The following is a 22459-nucleotide window of genomic DNA, read 5'->3' on the forward strand; positions in this document are numbered from 1 at the left end:
TAGAATTGTGATTTAGCAGATTATAACACAAGGACCATTTACAGTTTAATAACACTATTACATGGGTTTTTCTTGGCAGAATTTATTCAGAAGGGATCTCCCCTTGTCTTCCTCTGAGGCTGAGAGAGTGTGACCTGCCTAAGGTCACCCAGTGGGTTTCCATACCTAAGCAGGGATACGAACTCTGGTCTTGTTGTCCTAGTCTGTAAATGGCTATGTCCATCCCACCTGACTTTCCTTCTAAATGACAGTCTTCACCACTACAATACTAATCGTCATTTTTGCAAAATGAAATATAGCTATTCTGAGTGTAAGAAAAAAAATCTCCAAATCCATATTATTATAATATCTTAATAATATGTGCAAACTTGTGAGGATCTTCAGATCTTTTCATCATGCAAGCTGTTACAAAAAGTTGGGTGAGGCTGAGGAACTAACTCAAATTAATGTTGAAATCTTGATGTCTTCATGAGATCTGAGGTGGAATGAGAGAGGAGACATCTGAAAGGACTTTGAAATGCAGTCATAGTAAGTGATGTGATGTTTTTAAGTTTCATTTGAAGTAAGTCCTAGAAACAGTGGGAGCAAGAATGGCATAAAAATTATCTTCCATTAAAAAAAATCCAATTGCAAACAGAACTTTCTTGATGTGGAGTGACACATGTTTGTGTGTATGTTTTCAAGTTGTTTCTGACCTGACAAGCCTAAGATGAACCTATTACATGGTTTGTTTTGGCAAAATTTGTTCAGAGTAGGTTTGTCACAGCCTTCCTCTGAGGCTGAGAGAGAGTGACTTGCCCAAGTTCACCCAGTGGGTTTCCATAGCTGAGCCGGGATTCAAACCCAAGTCTTCTGGAGTCCTAGCCCAACAGCCATACTGCTACATCATGCTGGATCTCTTTTGACACATATTAACTAATATATTTTAAAATGTTTATAATACTATCTTTGAAAATTGACATTGCAGTTCTGCACATTTCTCCTCAGAGGTGACACCTATGGAGTTCAATGGACTACTTAAATATAAATGTGTATTGAATGGCAGCCTAAACCATCATGAAAAGTACATTTTATTTGAATAATGATGAATGTTGGGTTCCATCAATAATAATGGAAGAGATAATAGGATTGTCTTCATTGTCTCATTGCAGGTGAAGGCTACAGACATGGATGCAGGCAGTTTTGGGCAGATTGAGTACTCTCTCTATGATAGCTTCCATAGCTATGAAAAATCAAAAGCATTCCAAATTGACATGAGCAGTGGTCACATATGTGTCTCTCGGGACATTGACAGGGAACAAGATCCATCTGCATATGATCTCTTGGTGAAAGCTACAGATGGGGTAAGTGTCTTTGTTGAATAATGCTACTCTTGCAAACCTTTGTTGTTGTTCTCTCTGTGAAGGGTAAGAATATCACTGTCCATCACTGGGTCTCCATGTGTTCTGTAAGGAAAACATACTACTTTCAGTACCATTTAAAAAACAGATCCTGTATTTATTTCATTGTGTTTGCTCTAGCTCAGTACTGGAGAACCTGGGTCCTTCTAAGTGGTATTGGACTCAGTGGTGCAGAAGATGGGTATGGATCATTCATATTTCAAAGGCTGAAGGCTGTCCATCTGTGTTTTAGTTCTAGGCTATGATCTGAAGTACACTGCTCTTTTTATACAGTTGGCCCTCCACATTTTTGGCTTTGACTTTTGTGGCTTTGATTATTTTGAGAATTTGATTAATATGTTCTCTCTAGGGATCTCTAGGTCCTCCAGCATGACTCTATGGTCAATTCCTGCTGGATGTTGACCATAAAGCCATGCTGGATGACTTAGGCGTGGTACGGTCTGCCCCAAAGGCCATCCCTGTTTGTGCCAGATTGGGGCCAGGGAAACCTCACAGGCAACCCCTGTGGCCCCAATCTGGCATTTTTCCAGGCCAAAGAGAAGTCGCAAAATGCCACTTCTCTTTGGCCTGGAAAAGGGGTACCCTGGCGCCTTAGGCACCCAGTGTACCCAGCAGGGCCAGCGCTACAGAGGAGAAAGGGGCAGCCCCTTTCCCCTCTGCATTGCTGGCATGGCCATTTGGTTGCCGCACCAATGATGCATGCACTGAAAAGGAGCTTTGTACCAGAACTCTTTTCCACGCCACTGCCAGGCCGCCATAAGCGGCCTGGGGTGGTGCAAAGACATCACACCATGATGCTGCTGCCGGCACGTTCTAGGGTTAGGGACCGTGCAGTTGGTTGGTGCGCAGTCCCTAAATGTAAAATCACCGCAGCCATGACACTTTTGGAATGTTTGTCCAAGCCCTAAGAGATTCCTAGAGAGAACACATTTGTAGGCCCTTCAGTGTGATTCTTGTCACCCTTCAACAGACATTGAGTTGTTCTAAAGATTACTAGAGTCGTGTTCTTTGGGATAAAAAAGTGGCTTTTTATTTGCTGTTTTTCCATTTTCATACAGGTCCTGCGCCCCTAAACCTAGCGAATGTGGAGGGCCTACTGTACAGAGAAATACTGGGATTTTCCCCTTTGTGTGTATCCAGTTACATATATTTGTATCAATAGGAAGTCACATTTTGAGTTCTGTACAGTACTGCCTCTTAAGATACTAATGTGACAGACCAGCAGGCATTTCCCCCCAGTATGGAGAGGCCATCACCATATTTGTGTCCATTGGCTGCAACTATTTCTTCCTTTTCAGGAAACTTGGCAGCCAATGGCTTGAGGATTGGGACTGGTCCACAGGGCATCAGTTTGGGTAGCACTGCTCTGCCTTTTCAAGGGATGGTTTGTCTGATACACTGTTGGAGCTGCTGCTACTGGAAAGGAAGAGCTCATCATGCAGCCCTCTTTGAGGTTCTTGGATGTTAAAAAGGAAGAAGGAGGAACAGTGGTTCTCTTTTCACTGTTTGCACTATATATTGCTGCCATTTACTCTGCTGAGAAAAAGAAGTGCTGCTTCTAGGGAGGCAGTAATTGGGGAGAAAATCTTGAAGCCTGATTCTGCGAGTAGGCAGCCTGGTATTTGCTGATAAGATTACATTTTTGGAAGGAAGGTAGTATGAATGTTTGCTTGCACACTATTTCCCATACATACAGTGTAAAACAGTTCAATTCAGAACTTGGGAAAAAAGCTTTAGCTCAGAGCTGTTACTCAAACTTTAGAACAGTCATTCCTTTGGACTATACCACCGAGAACCCTCCAGTGCCCATGATGAATCTGGAAGCTGTAGTGTAAAAAATAATATTTCAAATATTGGGGTTCATTTCCTTCTTACACATTACCCCATTCTACCTATGCTTGTGATTGTGCAGTACTTCTTTCTTTAAAAAAAATACCTGAAGCATATTAATTTTCGGTTCTGTTCACATGTGCAGTAGGCATGAGGTCTTTACATCTATACAAGCAGAAATATTTAGCAAGCAGACAGTGATAACAGATTTTCTTTCTCGCCTTTTCTCATGATGGTCCTCTATTTTTAAGCCCCCTTTCTCTGGCCTTTTTGTAATGAGACACAGCAAGGAAAGGTAGAGGAAAGGAGTCAGGTTTCATTCCTTCCCATCTCAGTATCCTTTTGTTTAGACAGTTCTTCCCCTTGCATTTATATCCAAAGAATGGAGTAGAGACATGTTTACAATAAACACAATTTCCCATGCGAGCAGCATTCTGTCTTCTACTCCCACTTGCAAATAGCATTGATTGACTCCTTTCCTTTTCATTTGGATTTCATTCATGTAAAGAAGCTGAAAACTGAAGGTTTTTTTTAACTAGGAGAGGAAAGCAAAATGCAAGTATGCTGAGTTGTAAAAACATGATTATAGTTTTAAATGGAATTTTAATTGTTTCATTTAAGCTTTAAGTGTTTCATTTAATTTACAGTGTTAATTGTGAATTTAATCTAGTATTCTTGTCTCAGGCTGCATTACAAAACGTTTTTTGTTTTTTTTGTTTGTTTATGTTTAAAGGGCCATTGATGCACCTGCAGAATCAGTTGGGGGGATAGGGCACAGAAGTGGATGGAGGTCCAGCCATAAAGCATCAGTGTCCCAAATTGTACTTCCTAAGAAGGACTTAGTTCCCAAGATTATTGTGAAGATAATAAGATTAGCAAAACCAGTGCAAAATAGCAGATTTAAATCTCTTTCAAACTGCTGTTATAACACTTTGGTACTGCTATGATTGCCATGGCACTGTACTACTGAATGTAGTTTTTTGGGGTGTTTAGAATTCCAGAGAGCACAAGTGCCTCACCAAACTACAAATCCCAGGATGCAGTCATGACAAAGTGGTGTAAAAGTGTTATAATTGTGTAATATGAAAGAGACTGTTTGTTCTGACATGCTTGCTCTCTCACTTTCTCAAACATTTCTGTCTGCTCTCTCCACTCATATCCAGACTATTTGTCATGCTCTGACAGACATCAGTTCAGAAAACAACTCCAGGAGGCTCAGGAAACCTTATTCAGAAATTAAAATTATTCACAGCATAACCACATTGACAGAACTGAAGCATTTCTGGTTGCAAAGTATATTAAAAACACCTAGCACTTCAAACACATGCTTGCACCCCATTTGCCAATCAAAACAATTCTGTTCCCAGGATTGTCCTTCTTTTCCTTATTTGTATCAAGTGTTCCCATCAATTCGACTTTGACAGTTCAAAGTACATTCTTCTTCACTCAAATCTGCTCATTATCAGCCTCAAAAGATAACAGTTCTCCCACCCAGCACCACCATTATTATAACACAATCCATCATCCAATAATACAAAAAAAATAATATGCATGACAAGCAAGTATGGCAGCACTATGATCCTGACACTGTTGTTCGAGTTCTGTCATTGCAAGGCAAGCAAGGGACTAGTACCTCTCATGTTGTGTCCTATCATTGAATGAAGTGCTGCTGGATCAGGGTGGATCTTGCACCAACCTAATTGCCTTTTGTGTCACAGGAAGGGTTCATTCAGCACAGCACAGCACTAGTGCTGCCAACACCACTCACAATACCACAGCAGACACATCCCTTCCTAGCACCCGTCAACCTATCATCTGCTTAGGGATTGTAATTGTTTGTAAAAAAACATTATTGACGAAAACAAGGAGTAATTTTAGCAATTTTCTACCTGCCAGGAGAAAGTTTTCAGAAAACACACTTTTCAAAAGACTTGTTCATAGTTTGGAACACATTCTCTGTGAAATTTGCACATGGTCTTTTTGTACAACAAACAGCATTTCTGGCACAGAAATACTTTTATCTGCACAAAAAGTCCCCCCCCCCCGCAGATAATGCTGTAGTTGGTGAACTGTATAAAACTTCCATTTGGATCCCCCCTCCTCCTGAAAACAGCATTTTCTGCATGGAAGAAGTGTTTTTGTGAAGTAAATTCTGTAAAAAAGTGTGTGAATATTTTATTTTTTATTTTTTTTTGGCAGATTAATACTCAGGATTATTCTTGTCAGAGTTTTCCAATACTTGATACAGACATTTTAAAATCATTTTTCAAATATTGTCAGATATTTTTGATCCCTACTCCTCCTGGGTTCCTTGTATAGAATAGAAGAATAGAATGCTCTTCTTTCTAATCATTTGTTTTATTAGGTTTTTAATTTTATTGATATTTTTATATTTTTAATCTTTCTGATATTTTTTATTATTTATATTTTTATATTTTTATATTTTTATATTTCTTGTTTTTGTAAGTTACCTTGAGTCCCAGGTGGAAAAGATGGGATATTATTCTTGTTCTTTTCATTATTTTAGTGCAATCTCAAGGCCAGACAGCAGAGCTGTTGTGTCCTGAAAAGATAATGAGACATTTCAGGTGGCTTTCCGTCACTATCATATTGCTGTTTGAAACAGAAATAATTTAACACTGCTACAGTGCATTGAATTTCTAAGTTTTTCAGTTAACAGAAAAATACAAACATCTTTAAGATACCTCTTGCAGATTTGAAGAGTGGAATATTGGCACCTCCAGACTTGAGAATTGTAGTGGAAAATTTGATACTTCATAACTAGCTTTACAGTAGAAAAGACAGTGGTGTGTGTTTGAGTGTATATTGGGGGGGGGGGGGATACAACGTGGTTTCTTTTTTCAACCTCTCATGTCTGTTTTGAGTATAGCTGCAGGTTTTTTCTCCATTCAAAAAGCTAGCTGCATTGCTTTCCCACTTGTTATATAAACTGAGTGCTGATAAAGAACAGGCAGAAACACAGAGAACCATAATCTAAGCTCAGTATCATTTATCATAGTCACAGTTTCCTAACATTAAAAAGCATGAAAGCATTTTCCATTGGAATTCAAATGGGAAGGTCTTGTTATTATTCCTATTTGTACTCATTTCTCTTCCTTCTCCTTTTTACTGTGAATCAGCAAAAGGGTTGAATAAAAGTTTTTTGGGCTTTAAGGAGAAAATGATAGGTGTGGTATTCCTGATGGAGAAAGACAAAATGTGCAATTGAAATTTAGTATAGTAACAGTATTCCTTAAAAGCTCAAGCATACTTAAGAGTGCAATGCTGTACATGTTTACCCAGGAGTAACCCTGTTGTGTCTAGTAGACCTTACTCCCAGGTACGTAGATGTAGAATAGCAGCCTAAAATGGCATTAATATTCTGGAAAATCTATTATTTTTCTTCCAGCACACAGAGTATTATTGTCACAGTTGTAAGAGCAGACATAGCAGCAGCTGTTGTTTCCTGTAACTAGAGATCTTCAAAATTGCTCCTGCCAAGTTAACTTTGTGCAAGTATTGTTGTATGAAAACCAAAGGTATCAAATTAACTATTATACTAGTTTCTGTTTTTACCTATATTCATATTAGATAGATTTATTATTAACATTTTATATAGTGTTTCAGAGTGGTAAAATACTTTACATAAGTTAATTCAGTTATTATTCCAGCAACTTTTATAAGATAGGCAAGGCTCCACACTGCCTTTCATGAGGACTGAATGTCCTTTGCCCTCAGGACAGGGTCCTTTGTCAATGTGAAACAAGAAAAACTATTCTCATTCCCAAACTCTGGACATTACAAGACAAGAACTGTCATATGAGGGCAGCATATGGAACACGCAGAAGACTAATATGAAGCCGAATGGAACAAGAAATCCCAGCTCCTTCCCTAGAAACATTGCTGAATTTGGCACAGAATATGTCTTTGTCCAGTTTCGTTCAGCTATTGATCATGCATCACGTCTCCCAGAAGGAAGTTTTGTGTGTGAAAAGCTATACACCCACAGAAAAAGTCAGTGTGTATGTAGTGTGTGTCAGTGTATGGAGGGACATGAAACTGGTGATTGGTAGAACAAGAACCTATAGGACAGAGTATTCCAGTAACTCACCCACTCTCTCTCTCTCTCTCTGTACCTCCATCTTTGCAGACTGCATTAAAGTAGGATTGCATGACATTAGGCCAAAGACTAATTAAATTAGTATGCTGCTCTTGGACCACAGGGTTCTTAGTCCAGCTCCATAAGTTCTCCCTCAACTTCACAGAGGAGAGGGTGGGCTTCTTATATCCCCCCCTTATATAATACATCATCCTTCTGTCTGCCTTTGGTACTAAAAGATATAAAATTACTCGAGAGGTGAACCAGACTTCTGGCTTCAAATTCCAGCACAATAACACAGTTTTGCATGCTCTCTGCAAAATCCATGGTTCATGTAGATTGATATGAACTTAATAAAATGCTAATGTTCTGCTCTACTGCCTGGGTTTTTGCTGGGCCAAAAATGCCCTTTGCAACAGGGTAGGCATTTTTTAATGCTTTTTCAGAGGTTTGAGAAAACCAGTTTTGACTGTGGCAGAGAACCTACAATTATGATAGGAAGTAGAACTTTGCCACAACACTTGGCAGTACTGAAGCTGCAGTCTTTCTTATCGGAACAAAGTTTCAGGAGGAAGAACAGTTCGGTTGTGGCTAGTAGCTAGTCCTTGAGGTGATGAATCCACTCCAGGTTTTATTCCTAGTGTCAAAGGACTTATCCAGGTTGGGGAACCCTGTCACCCAAATAGCTTCAGCACCTTGGATAGTTCTTTTAAAACTATCCAACCCCCACTGTCTTGGGAAACACCAGCTGCCACTGGTACTATTATTGCTGTTGAAGTCCTGTTTTTAACTTATGAGAGAAGGTCATCAATTTGTGAAGTTGAAGGCTTTCATGGCTGGCATCCATAGTTTTTTGTGGGTTTTTCAGGCTATGTGGCCATGTTCTAGAAGATTTTCTTCCTGACGTTTCGCCAGCATCTGTGGCTGGCATCTTCAGAGAACATCAATTTGTGTTGGGTTTTTTTTTTTTTTTTTGTAGCTGTTAAATAAAGAAAACTTTTATCCTCTCTGTTTGTGTATTTTTGGGGTGTGTGTGTGTGGTATTCCTTAGTTCCTTTACAGAAAATTATGGAATAACTGAAAAAAATAAATGGAAAACTTTCTGCTACTGCCTCTAGTAATGGTAAGTTCTCTGCTTTCAGGAAAGCCTCTTAGCCTACCATCCAAAATTATTGGAAAGGCTTATACCAAATAGACATATGATGATATGTTGCTTATATTTTCATTACATTTTTGAGAAGGCCACCAGCTCTCCTGTGGCATTCCAACTTTTGCATCAGTTTGCAAGACATTTTTCTTCCCTCACAGAAAGCTACTCATATTTTGGTAAGCACCTGTTCTAATGTATGCATTTTAAGCATACTTGTGCTTATTTTAATAGATACATTTATAAATGGGCACATTTGCTTGTATCTATAATTGAAAAAAAGGGGGAATAAGATGCTCATGGTTTCCAACTGAAGACAGAAAACTAAAAGATACACTTGTTTGTATTTTTGTTAATACTTTCACAGACTAGGAATATGATAAATTTTGCAAAAAAAGGTCTTGGTAAATGCAAATTTCTCTTCTTATCCCTAACACTGAACTTTAACTGGTTATTGTAATTGGAAAAGGTAGTTCCTTTGGGGAGGTTCACAAGAGCATAAAAATTATTCTGAAGCAGTATCTTTGCAAACTTTGGCATTAACTTGCCCTTTAACATTAGTATTTACTCCATTTGGGGGAAAGGATATTCCATATTTTTTTTCTCTGAACACATAAAACAGACTTTTTCTCCAAAGCTCAACCCTGTATTTACTCACTGCATATACAGACTCAAGTTGTTATCATTTTATATGAGTACACTCTATTTCCCCCAGCCACTTAATTATGCTTCCTTATAACTACAGTACGATAGCCTCAGTGCCAGGCTAAGTAGACAATGTGGCCATATGAGCTAATGTTGGAATAATGAAAGCATTATCATTCAGAGATAATGTTGATGGATGCTTCAATTCCCCAGCAGTCCCCACTTAAGATATGAAAACAATAAACAAAAGATCCAGTATAATTTTCTGGCTGATGCTACCTTATAGAACAGATTGTGTATGAAACATGCTGCTTGAGTAATGTAGTGCAGCATCATGATTCTTGATCTGCCAAGTGTGGAAAGCCTGTTAACTACAATGAAGCAAGCCAATATACTTTTATAGCAGATCCTCTATTTCTGGTTGTAGAAGTGCAAATCTAAGAAAGGTGGGCCTCAGGTCTGTTACAGTTAGACTACAAACCTAAACCTATTTACTAGAGTGGAAGCTATACTGAACACAAAGAGAACTTCTAAATAAATGTGGGTAGGGTTCAGTTGATATTTTTTTCTTTGAAACACTTACAGATTGTCACATCATTAGGAAACAAGAGAGAACCAAAAAGTGTGACATGCTAAAGGATGGGCAAAAGTGGAGTCCCTACTGAAGTATGATAAGGGAAATAGCTATGTTAATCTCTTGCAACTTTAAAGGGAAAAAGGAAGGGGAAGGGGGAAAATGACTGTTTAATTTTACCGTGCGCTTCCATGGATATAATCATACTCCTTCAGATGCAGTACTGAGTGGCATTAAGGCATCAAGTATAAAGCATATTTATACAATTGTGGGAGTCGGAGTGGTAGTGATATTCCTGGACATACAGTCAGGGATTTACACATCATTGTCCTTGAACACGGAAATTATGGAAGAAGACCAGAAAGACAGACAGCTGAACAGAATTACTGTATATACTCAACTATAAATCAACTTCATGTATAAGTCGAGGGTAGGTTTTGAGGCCAAAACTATGAATTTTAATATGACACGTGGATAAGTTGAGGGTAAAACTTAGGGCTATGTAACAAAGGATCTAAAGCTCCCGAAAGCTCCAGACTTTGAAAAATGACCACCAAAGCGAGTTCAGGGACTGGTATTGGAGTCGGGCTGTAGCTGGATGGCAGTTTTGAGGGCAACCTGAATTTGGCTTGAATTTGGGAGCGGTAGATTGTTTTATTTTGCTGTGTGCTAAACTCCTAAAGGATGAGAGAACAGAGCAGGATCAGTGATTCCAGGGCAGATTATACACTTGTCTTTTACCAGGGGATGGTTCTCTTTTTAAATAAGAATTAAAGTACGGTATTTACACTGACCCATGGATAAGTCAGTCCAGTTTTTTGGGGTCAATTTTTTTGACTAAAATTTCTAAACTTATGCGTGAATACAGTGTGCCATTGGCTTACGCGGGGATCTGTTCTGGACCCCCCCCCCCGCGTAAGCCGAAAAATGCATATGCTCGAGCCCCATTCACTTGAATGGGGCTAGTGCACACGGTGGCGGCGCGGTGACACAGTGGCGCAGCAGCATATGCATGCCACGGGCACCACCCCATTCAAGTGAAAGGGACACACCGCCCCTTGCACCCCTGCACTCCTGCATGGCTCTCCACAGCTTTGAGCATATGCTCAGACCCCTGTACAGTGTGCCTGCGTATGACACGGGCGCACTGTATATACTGTACATTCAGAAATTCCACTCCATTAGCAAAGATATGAACAAAGACAATGGCTTTGTGACACACTACATATATTAATGCAAGGGTTCTTGCTACTGCATATGAAACAAAAAGAATCTTCTCAAAGAGAACCCAGGGAAATTGACTTTTGGTAAAGATCTGAAAGATCTGTATCACGTTGCCCAGCCCTTTGAAAAGTTAGGACATCTTTCTGGACCCTTTTACATTTCATTCCCACTCCCACAGTATAAACTGCATAAATTTGGTTTATACCTTAGCCTTAATTTCATTTTGCATTGCGTCTGAAGAAGTGGGTTTAGATCCACTAAAGATCATGCTAAAATAAAAAAGTTAGTTTTAAAGGTGCCACCACTTTCCATCTTTTCCCTCTTTTCCTTCACTTTCTCCTTTTTATTCTAATAAGCAATGTTCTAATGCACAGATTGATTATGTAAGTGGATTTTCTTATAAATGGTAATGCCATATTATGTTCCTCCTACTTACTTTGATTTTGTAGAGTTTTCAAACAAAGATAGATTGAGACTTAGCTGCATGTAAAGGTCAAAGAAGATTTTGTCCTTTTATTGCACCATTCAACTTATTTCCCAGTCCACAAATGTGTTATAGTCCTTGGATACACTAGCCATCTGCTTAGAGTAAAATTAGTGCTCTTACAACTAGAAATGTGCATGTCATTCCTAGACACCACCATTTTTAGAAATAAAACCTATTCCCAACAATATAAGTAAACACTGTACTTGCATAAATATCTGAATTCAATAAATGTCCTTTAACAAATATTGGTCTCATGTTAACTGTGTCTGTCCTCCCCCAACCCGCAAAAGTATTGTACATTCATTGGCTTATAATATATTCCTGCTATTTTCCAATTCTTCTATCAATGCTATTTTACATTTTGTCAAATATGTCTCATAATGTTTTGTGCTCCTCACCACTTAAAGCTGATATTGTAATATTTATTGCATTTCCTTCTGCCCAAGCAGGCATTCCAGATGTTCCTCAAAATACAAATTTTTTTTGGAAATGAGTCTGTGTGTTCAGTGCCTGCCTGATCCATGTCCTTGGCTTGTGTGCAAATGGAAAATGCTGATAATGCGTAGATGCTAACTGTGATGAGTTCTTTTTTTATGAATATGCTAAAGTAAACAGGTGTATAATTTTTACATGCTTCACTTCTGTTACACTGTAACCTAGAGGTCCTTTGAGCCAGATTCTGCTGTATTTAAATTAGCAGAGGTCTAGCAAGGTGAAAAATTTATGTACTCAGTTCTTTGTTATAATTGACCTTTGGCTTAGAATTTATTTGATTTATTTAACAGGGTGGGCTAAGTGCCCAAGCTTTTGTCCGCATCGAGATAGAAGACATCAATGACAATCACCCTGTCTTCAACCCATCAACTTACATTGCAAGTATCAGCAGCCATACACAACCAGGATCAGAAATAATCAATGTTGTGGCTACAGACAAGGATTCTGGGATATATGGAGTTGTGACTTATGAACTGGTACCAGGGCATCTCTCTTCCCTCTTCACAGTGGATACATCTACAGGTATGATACAAGGCTGCATGTGGCATAGTCAAAAATTACACACTCCTCTTTATATCTCTTCAGTCTTCCTGGGCATTCTATCTCTGACCTTAGGACAGCGGTCCTTTAACAAAAAATTACAAAGGAATTTTGGAAAGTGAAACAGTTGAATTAGAATTTTCCCACAATTTCTAATCCATCAACAGTGAGTTGAACAGAGACAATGGCTTGCTGACACAATGTGAATACTATACTTAACACCCCAGTCTCATGAGGATGCTCTTACCAAGTTTGTAATATCTCCTTTCTGGTTCCCAGCCTACATAACACCAAATTCCAAAATTCCCTCCACCATTCTTATGGTCATCCACCCACCCTTGTCTTAGGGAACAGCTTTCCTCCTGCTCTTGTCCCTCAATGATCAGAATTAAAACAGAACTTGTCATTTCATCACGATACCCACAAGTTTTGCATTTTTATGGCTATTCATATATTCTGGAGAATGTGGGAGGAGGAGAATCTAATGAAACATTTCCCCTCTGAGACAAATAAAATGTTTTTGGGGACAGGGATTTTATTCAGTAACTGCTTAATATGAAGATCGTTATGTAAAATAGCCTATGGGATAAGAAACATTAAGAGAACATCATTCCTATGTTTGCATTCAGATCTAAAATCCCTTTTTAGTGGGAGTTTGCAAATCTCATATTTTGAAGTCCATGATGATAAAAAATGAAACCCGAGACTGCATCTGCACTCTTACCAGAGAGTTGTGGTTTTGTTCCTTGCCTCCAAGTATGTTTAATATTTAAAAGGTAAAGGCAAATGGTTTCCCTTGACATGAATATCTAGTTGCAATCAACTGTAGGGGGCAGTGCTCATCTCTGTTTCTAAGTCAAAGCGCAGTGTTGTCGAAGACGAATCCATGTGGCCAGCATAGGGTTGCCATAATTCTCTACTAAAAACCGGGAGAAAATGTAGGACAAAATTTAGACCAAAATATAGGACAATTGTAGGATAAAATTTAGCCCAAAATGTAGGACATTTAAGAAAAATGTAGGGCTGGTGGACTGGAGTGCAGCTTCCAGACTCTTAGGACGCATGCATCATTGAAACACTATACCTCCAAAGTGACCTGAAGCAGCTTTATTTTGGCCTGTCTGTATAGGGCCACAGAGTATCTTTATTAGCAGCTTAGAAGAACCCATGCTACACAAGTATTGGGAATACTGAGAAAGGATGTATATCATTGTGTTATTGATGACTGCTATACATTGCAATGGAAGTGCTCTTTTATAACTTTCCAACTCCTTAGGGGGGTTCTCATTTGAAAGGAGTGCATTTATGCAAATCTGTTAATATATTTGTTGTAGCAAGTTATGTTTTTCCCTTGATGAATGCATTCATTGCATCTGTGAACAATAAACAAATTAGCGTTTGTATCTGGTGACATATTTGAAATATTTATTTCAGTATGATCCACTCCACTATCCGACTATAAAAGTGAAAATGTTTTGTTGAGATGCTTTCTCAAGGTGTTTTCATCAAGGAAAATAGATTATATTGATTAATGCATCCTTTTGAAATGAAATTCCCTTTAAGAAATTAGAATGTTGTAAAAGAACACTTCCATTGTAATGTATAGCTGTCATCTGTAACTAGGTTATAATATGACTGATTTATATCCCAGTCGCTTTAGAGGGTCTCCCCTAAATATAGTTAAATTTGGATGCAGCTCATTGATGTGAGGGATGACGGCCTCTCCTCTTATTGATTTGCTCCCCTATTTTAAATAAAATGACTTATCTTAAAGCTTTTGATACAGTAATTAGTTTACCACATAAAGCAAAGGATGCTTAATTCCCATTCTGTTCACTGTGGTTTATTCCAGGTACTACACGATTCTTTTGTTTTGTTCTGTCGACTAACATGGCTACATCTCCAGAAATTGATTGAGTAAAGTTCCTTCCTTAAAGGAGGGGGATGCGTTTCTACATCTGTTATGTCTCTTTCTGTGCCTTTACGCAACATATACATGGTTTGTTTGGCTGCTGGATTTTGTGAGGAGACTGTTAGTCTGCTGAAACTGTAGTATGTGGTAAAAATGATCTTGTGAAAGTACACACAGAATATGGAGAGTGGAGCCATTAATGTGACAAAGATATTTTGAAGTACTGCTGTGTTTAGCTTTGAAGCTAGACGTCTGCAAAGCAGTTAATTCGTTTGGAAATGCTTGAATGTGGGTCATGACCGCCTACATGTAACTGGAAATTTATCATATGAGGACACAATTCATCTTTAATCTCTCCAGTCATTTCAGTACAGGTTGTGTGAAAATGGGCTTTGGTGATTTGAACTGTAAAGCATTCTAGATATAAGGTAAAAAATAACAGCACGTTATATGATTGACTCATTTAGCAAAGGCAGATCCTAAATACAGAATACCTATTATGGAAGATGTTCAGGAAAATGGCAGCAATACAATACCATTAATAGTACAATCCTGAATAGATATGTCTACTTAGAAGCATATTTCATAGATTTCAGTTTGCTTTTCTCCCAGACAACGTATAACATGGTTGCAGTTTATATTGTATATTGTATTCATATAAATGGGGAAACACCCTATATTTGATTGTGAATGTTAGCCATTCTATATTTTATTACAGGAAAAATTAATCTTCTTTAATTTCTAAACTACACGTGGCATCTTTATATAGTATGTAATAAAACAAAATCAGTGCACACATGAAAGGGATGACATGAGTAAAGACAGATTGCAAGATTGGAATAGTTTATTTTGGAACATTCTGAAACCACATCCTTTCAAAGAAAGCCCTTTCATTATTTTCTTGTCCAATCTGCATAAGTAATTGATAGCACATTGAGACCATTGAAAGTAAATGGTACTAGGTTAATCTGTCTGGCTTTAACCTTTTGCGAACTAGGACACACTCAGTAATGGAAATCCTGTTGGTGGTCTGAGCTTAGTCACTAATGGACACATGCCTCCATTAAAAAGCACCACAGAATTTAACATAAGTAAGATTGAGTGGAACAATTTCAAGGTATGAAGAAGACTGGGAACAATTAAGGCTTAAAATTGCTCTGTTGGGAATTTGCAGTAGAGGTCCCTGGATCAAAATCAGAGCACTCTTCTTATGAGACTTATTCACTGACTGCTATAATCTTGCTAAAACTCACCCGGCAGCTGGGTTTCTTAGAGGCTGACCTACTCTAGTTGCCCAATAGCTTAGCTCCTAGACTCCAGGAATCACTATTTAAAAACAGTTATAAACTGTGTCCTACTGACCCTCTTTCTGATTTTTTTCTAGCTTAAGGATACTGGAAAAAATATCCACATTTTCTTTAGAGATGGTTCATATCAGGGCAGATGGCATTTGCAGCTTAGGACATCTTATGTGCAAAGTTTGCATCTGCTCTATAGTTTGATTTGTTAAAAAGGTAACTCCATGTTTATTGAAATTTTCTTATATACTTTCGCTGTACCTTATTTACAGTAATTATGGATAGTAATACAGGGTGCAAATGCTAAATGATTAAATGTCTTTAATCGTAAGAATATGGATGTGTCTGTGGACTTGGATGCAGACAGACTTCACCTGGTCCACACATCTTGGATTCCCTAGAAGCTAGATGCAATTTGTGCTCTGGATTCTGTTTATTGATAAGTGGCTCCAGATCCATGGCATTATTTCTTCAGTGTAGATGCAGCCTTCCTGATTGTAAGATCTGCTGCATAGAACTGTTGGTGATGGGACTGTGTGGTTCACTTCAGGTAATCAAAATGATGAATATGGTGTCCCAGTGTATTCCCTGTTCTGTCTTGGGTTATTACAGTTGAAAAATAACAAGTAGATTTGTTGCAAAACAATCTGATCCACCTTTGGGAGCATGGATTACCTTCCTGCTGTGTTTCATTCTGCTGAACTGCCGGGGAAAAGGGTGTCTCATGATATGTGCAATGACTGCATGGTTGTGGAAAACTCTCTTCTCCTTCTTTTTCCCCATTTGGACTTCTAATGGTCATTGAAGTAAGAATTACTCTCTACCAAACAAATGCCTGTGAAAGTAATGACAAACACAACTCTTTTCCTGTACTTTTTTTTTTTTTGAGGGGGGTGGTGTATCCCTAAGCCTTTATGTGCTGCCCTTTCATCAATGAAAAACTAGATTTTATCTTTTTTGTGGCATTGTGTGTGTAACTGCACAGGGGTTACATGTCCTTCACTTGGGTGAGAAGGGGCCATTTTGCCATATTGACACAGCCCCTTGTCATAGAATTCTGTTTTTCTTACTTTTTTTAAGTGTTAGCTCTCATTGTTTGCTGTGCCAGCATGGTGGCTTGCCACATAACTCTCTTTACTCTGCACTTCCTAGTTTTAACCAAATTATAGAATACCCTATAGATATCTTACAAGACCAATAATTGCATTGGCTGCCAACACATTTCAAGTCTGCATTCCACTCCTTTCCACGTTTTTCCATGGGTAAAATGAAGGTGCCTGGGAAGCATGGGGCAAGAACAATGGTGGGGGGGGGAGGTGTCTTCGGTTAGAAAAGTAAAATTCCTTAGCAAGTGTGGATAAGAAATGACATATCTGTTAGACACATCCAAACTTCTTCCTTTAGGACACTATAAGCAGACTGAATAATCATTGACTACAATTAAGGGAAAATGACATTTCAGATAAAAGCAAAATAAAAGGTGTAAAATAACTGGTAGCAGTTAACAACTAAACAACAAAACTACTGCAGTCCAGAAATCCCCAAAGAGAAGTTAAACAGAATGATAGTAATTTTGAAGGATATTACACTTTCTAATCTGTTTGGAAGTTAATTTTCTGTTCTTTAGTCAATGTTATAAGTAATTAATTTATTTATTTGAATATTTATAAGTAGCTTTTCTGGACCAAGGCAGTGATTTGTTTCTACCATTATACTTAGAAAAAGCTGCCTCCAGTCAAGCAGTTCAGGGACATTTTGAGCATAGCTTAATAAAAGTTGAAACTATAGGGTAGTTGGCTGCAGATACCCAGTAACATGGGGCGTCCTCTAACTGGCAGGCCAGAGGGTGCTGTCTCTGCTCATTTTTCTCCAGAGACTGTAGTATTTTTACTTAACTTCTGGCTCATACTTAACTCCTGACAACTTGGGCAGGTTGTGGAGAAGAAACATGCACATTCTGAATAGGTCACTGGAAATGAGTATTGACTTGCCTCAGTGTTAAGTTGGTTCAGCTGCCAGATTTGAAGGTGAGTTTGGGTGATGAACTGCGCATACCTTTTTAGCCATCTGGCTGCTGTCTGAGTTGGCTGTCACCTCATATTAGTAGGAAGCCATCTGGATGTTGTATTTGCAGATAGGTAATTTATATTCTTTTCCCTTTTTTACTTAAAAGCTTGCTTTTCTTGCAAAACTTTTATTCTACTGTCGGTGTTTGCTAATTAGAATAGGCCAAAAATACGGAGAAATTAATGCCTTTCAATGACTTTGGTGAAAAGTCAGGTAACCCATTTGAATAAACCAGCCTTAATGTACCCACCCCACACAATGCCCACATACTTTTGATTATCAGCAAATGCACACCCAGAGCATCACTTAGCTATTTATGGGTAAGAACTGGATCTAAAAATGTTAAATATTTCACTTAAGAGCTTTAGAAAGATGGCTGAATGTTATGGTCTACACAACTGGTTGGAGGGCTAAATCCAGTATGCTGAGAATATATTGTTAGATGGTGGAAAGAGCAGACACAGCTGAATTTGGTGTTTCTTGAAAGTTGATTTCAGGCTAAATGTAGTGCTGCTGGCATGCTATAGACTGTTTCCCAGTGGAGGAGGAAGAAAGTAGCGATGAGTGGAATATATCCAGGAATGGGGAGATTGTGGCCTTCCAGATGCTGTTGGACTCTAGTTTCCATATAGTTATCCATTGGCCATGATGATTGAGGAAGGTGGGAGTTGGCGTTAAACAACATCTGGTGTACCATATGTTCTCCACTATTCTTCTCCCCACTGTGACTTGAGAAAACCTTGAAAATTATAGAAGCTGTCCATATGTGTTCTCAGAAATAAGGTGCATGATGATCCATGACCTACATTATTCAGACTACAAGTGTTATTGTAGATGCTGTTTCTTAGATGATCTCTGGCTGCGTGGGTTGTGACTTCTCCATTTGCTCAAAGGTTAAATTATCAGTAATTACCTAAATAAATCTGTCAGCAGTTTACATACCTGGAGATAAGCTGATTTATACAGTGAGCCCACGCCATGGGCTCATTATAGGTGGCTTCCTGCTTACATGGAAGCCGTTGGGCAATTGGGAGAATGGCATGTGGCACATGTGCATATCTAATGGAGCTCGAGCATATGCAATTTTTGCCTTACACGAAGGGCAGACTGTATACAAGTAAATGTATACCCACATTTAACAAAGGCTAGAAATAATTCACTATGTTTAATTTTGCTGTTACCTATCCTTCAACATAAAAAAAGAAAGGAGTTCCATGCCACAGAATGTCATTTTGTATCAAGTATGTGCTGCCAAGTATGTGCACTGAAATTAATTCTATTAGTTGTCTACTTGAAACTAAATATGGAAAATAAAAATACCTTTTCTTATTTTTTTTTTAGTAAATGCTGTGTGTAAATAGATATTCCCTTAACATATTTTATTTCTGTTCAGGAGAGTCCAACCCCCTGAACATCTACATAAATAACTTTCTTATGAATAAAAAGCACACATTGGCTAAAAGTTTAAGACAAATGCACAGAGAAGTATCACTTTGCACATGGATTTACCTTGTACTCAACTACTTCTTCCTCCTCTTCAGTAGAAGAGTTCTTCCACCACTGAAACGAATGGGAAAGTCTTCATGTGAAGCTAAGGAAATTTGAGATTCTATTATAAAATGAGTTGCCAGCCTCAAACGTGAGTTTCACATGTGGCAAAAGCAACGAGTGTTCATGTTGGGCGAATAAATTTGCCTCTGTCATGGCCAGGACTACTATCCTACCTGTTTTGTGGCTTGGTAAACTAGATGCAGAATCATAGAAAGATCCTGGAGTTGTATATAGCATCTGCTAGCATGACTTACACATGAATTTGATTTGAGGTATTTGGATTTTATTTGAGATATGTGCACACTGCATGGCGCATGCAACATCATGGCGCTGCCCGTGTGGAGGGTGACCAGCCATGATGGCAGCATCCTCACGGACTAGAGCTGCTGGGCATGTAAATGCCTGGCCTCATCTAGCCCTAGTTTGCAGCAAGGACGCCACAAAATGCTTGTCTGTACCGGGCCATAGATTACTATCATGGTTCTTTTCACTGAGATCCTGATTTTAAAATCTTGATATTTTCATCTGTTTTTGGTCTTTAAAAGAATATAAATTAGCAATCCTTACATTATTTTGTTTATTCACTAAACTGTAAATCTGTCTTTCCCAAAAACTAGTGTACATGGTTCTAATTCTCTGTACTTTAGCTTCACAGAAAAACTATGAGGTAGCTCATGGATAGATCATTCCATAGATCATTGAAAAGCAACACAGATTACCTTTCCTATTTCCTTTTCTAACAATCAGTATGCATGTCTTAAAGTATAAGATTTTCCCCCTTTCAGTGTTTCTGGTTATATATATATATATATACACACACACACACACACAATTTTATAGAACTGTCACAATTTTCTTAGGAGATGAAGCATAAATAACTAGATTACATTATTATTAAAATTAACCAAAGACCAGTGGTAAAAAAACTTGACTATAGATAGTCAAGTCATTAAATCTGGCCTTTGTTCACAGAGAATACTAAATCATTAGCAATATGACATGATAATTCAAAAACAAACCTCGTTTTGAGTTTTTGGCTTGTTGAAAAAGTGCCAACACATAACCCAAATTCAGTTTTTAGTTTCAACTAGAGTAGACTGGTTGATGAATTAATGAAAAAAATTGTAATGGAACACTTTTATTCCATTGATTCAACAGGTCTGCCTTAGCCAAAGTTAGCAAAGATCAGATTTTATGTGAAGCCTTTTTGTACCGATAAGTTCCTGATCCTTTGAGGCCTCAAACAGATGTCCCAAAAGAATTACCATCGGGCCGATCCAAGGGTGGGGCATGCAAATTATGAATGTCCCCAGATCACTCACAGGTCGCGCTGGGGCTGCCAAACATACCCCAAAACTGGCCCTGAAAGGAGTGGTTTTTACCACTCCTTTTCACGGCTTGTTGAGGACTACAATGGCAGGTATCCCCAGGATTGATTGTTGCAGTCCCACAGTGATCTCAGGGAAATCAGGGCGAGAGCAGCGTCTGGCTGCTTTTTTAGTCCCATTTGCTTTAGCCCTATGACCCTTATCACATGAGGCATTTACAACTCTGGAATCGTGGGCCATACACTTCAGAAGCAATGTAGATGGGATTGCTAGTCGTGCTTCTCAAACATCACTGAGGCATTTCGCTGTTCTTCCATTGATGAATCGTTTGCGGAAAGCCATTTTTGTAATAATGGAAGGTTGCATTATTATAGAAGTGGCTGCTCCATGAATGATTTGTTAATGGGAGAAGAGTGGGATGCGCTTCAGTGATGTTTGAGAAGTGTGACCAGCAATCCCACCTCCACACTTCTGAAGCATTTGGCCCTTGATTCCAGCATGGTAAAGGCCTCGTGTGCTAAGTTCTCTCTCACTGAGAGGAGGAGCCAGGCAGGAATGATCCTCTAGTGTGCACCTCTCCAGCACTTGTACATGATAAGTCAGGATTCTCCAGAGCAGTGGCTTAGCATTTTGAGCAAAAGGTCATTGGAATCATGTTTAATGAAGTGGGGGAAATGGTACAGCAAACCTTTTTTTTTTTTTCTGGAGATGCATCTTCTCACAATAATGCATTTTCAGTCCATCTCTGCTGAACTGCTGCATGCTGCTGTTGTTTTTGTCTTCATGCAGGACAAACATAGACCTGTTGTTCTGTTTTAATTCTAAAAGAGTTTCTAAACTAACCTTTAAAGGAATGAGGAGGCAATTTATTTTTGTATAGGTCTGACAATGTAAGATGGAAAATTCACTAAAGGTGCCTTTGTATGTAAGCACTTTTCTGTCTTCTCCTTCTTATCAATTCATCCCAAATTACCCATTTAGCTGGTGAAACAACTGTGTTGGAGTCAGACACTTTAATTCTTGTTTCTCCTGAGTTTCTTTTGATATCAAGAATATACACAAAGAAGAGTGAATATGCATGTAGGAGCCAGACATATACCAGATTGTTCCACATCATTGCTTTTTGGAATATGGTTCTTTATAGAATTTTCTAGTCTTTTATTGAAAAGCTTCTGTTGAAAAGTTAAGCCTTGCAGTTGGACAAAGCCACATATCAATTTGTTTATGTTAGTTACAGTAATGGAAAAGAGTGGTCTGTGGCATTTTCTGAAGTAGAAATTTATAGATAGTGGGTAGTATTCAAAAACTTGCATTGAAAGAATATTCAGCTTTCTATGCCTGGCCCAATAAATATTGCCACCTATGGCAAACATAATCATAATCACTCATTTTGTGTCCAGATGAGGATTAGACTCCTGGTTGAATCTTCACATCCACAACTTCACCTGAGGGTAGTGGGCTTAACTTTTGAACAGAAGTCTCTCTGCTTCCTGTGTCTCTGTGTTTGCTACTCAAGGCAGCTGCTTCAGTCTGTCTAATCACAGGATTAGTCCTGACATTCACTGTCAACCTCTTGCACAAGAAAGGGGTGGCAGGGGGAACCATTCAGTGGTGTCACTAGAGTCGGTGTCACCTGGTGTGGTAGCTCATCGTTTCACCCCTCCCATAGAACTCCTCTCATACCACACCATACAGAATCCTTAGTAATATTTTGTACTAATTTAGTTATAAATCGTAATTCCCATATAACACTAAATACTGCATATAATAGTTGTGGCATAAACAACTAAGAGAGTTACGTTTATACCTTTAAATTACGATATACACACAGAACGAATGTATTTACATATGCATGGTTTCAC

General features: G+C 38.5%; 1 protein-coding gene across 1 annotated transcript in view; it reads left to right on the forward strand.

Annotated features, from left to right (window-relative positions):
• Positions 1-22459, forward strand: part of DCHS2 (dachsous cadherin-related 2) — a 123378-nt gene that overhangs the window by 49572 nt on the left and 51347 nt on the right. Inside the window, 2 exon segments of the mRNA XM_089527233.1 lie at positions 1152-1343; positions 12192-12423. Of these exon segments, the coding sequence (XP_089383359.1) occupies positions 1152-1343; positions 12192-12423 (424 nt within the window).

This window comes from Sceloporus occidentalis, unplaced genomic scaffold (genome assembly GCF_023333645.1).
Source record: "Sceloporus occidentalis isolate IW3139 unplaced genomic scaffold, rSceOcc1.0.p SCAF_5, whole genome shotgun sequence".
NCBI lineage: Eukaryota > Metazoa > Chordata > Lepidosauria > Squamata > Phrynosomatidae > Sceloporus > Sceloporus occidentalis.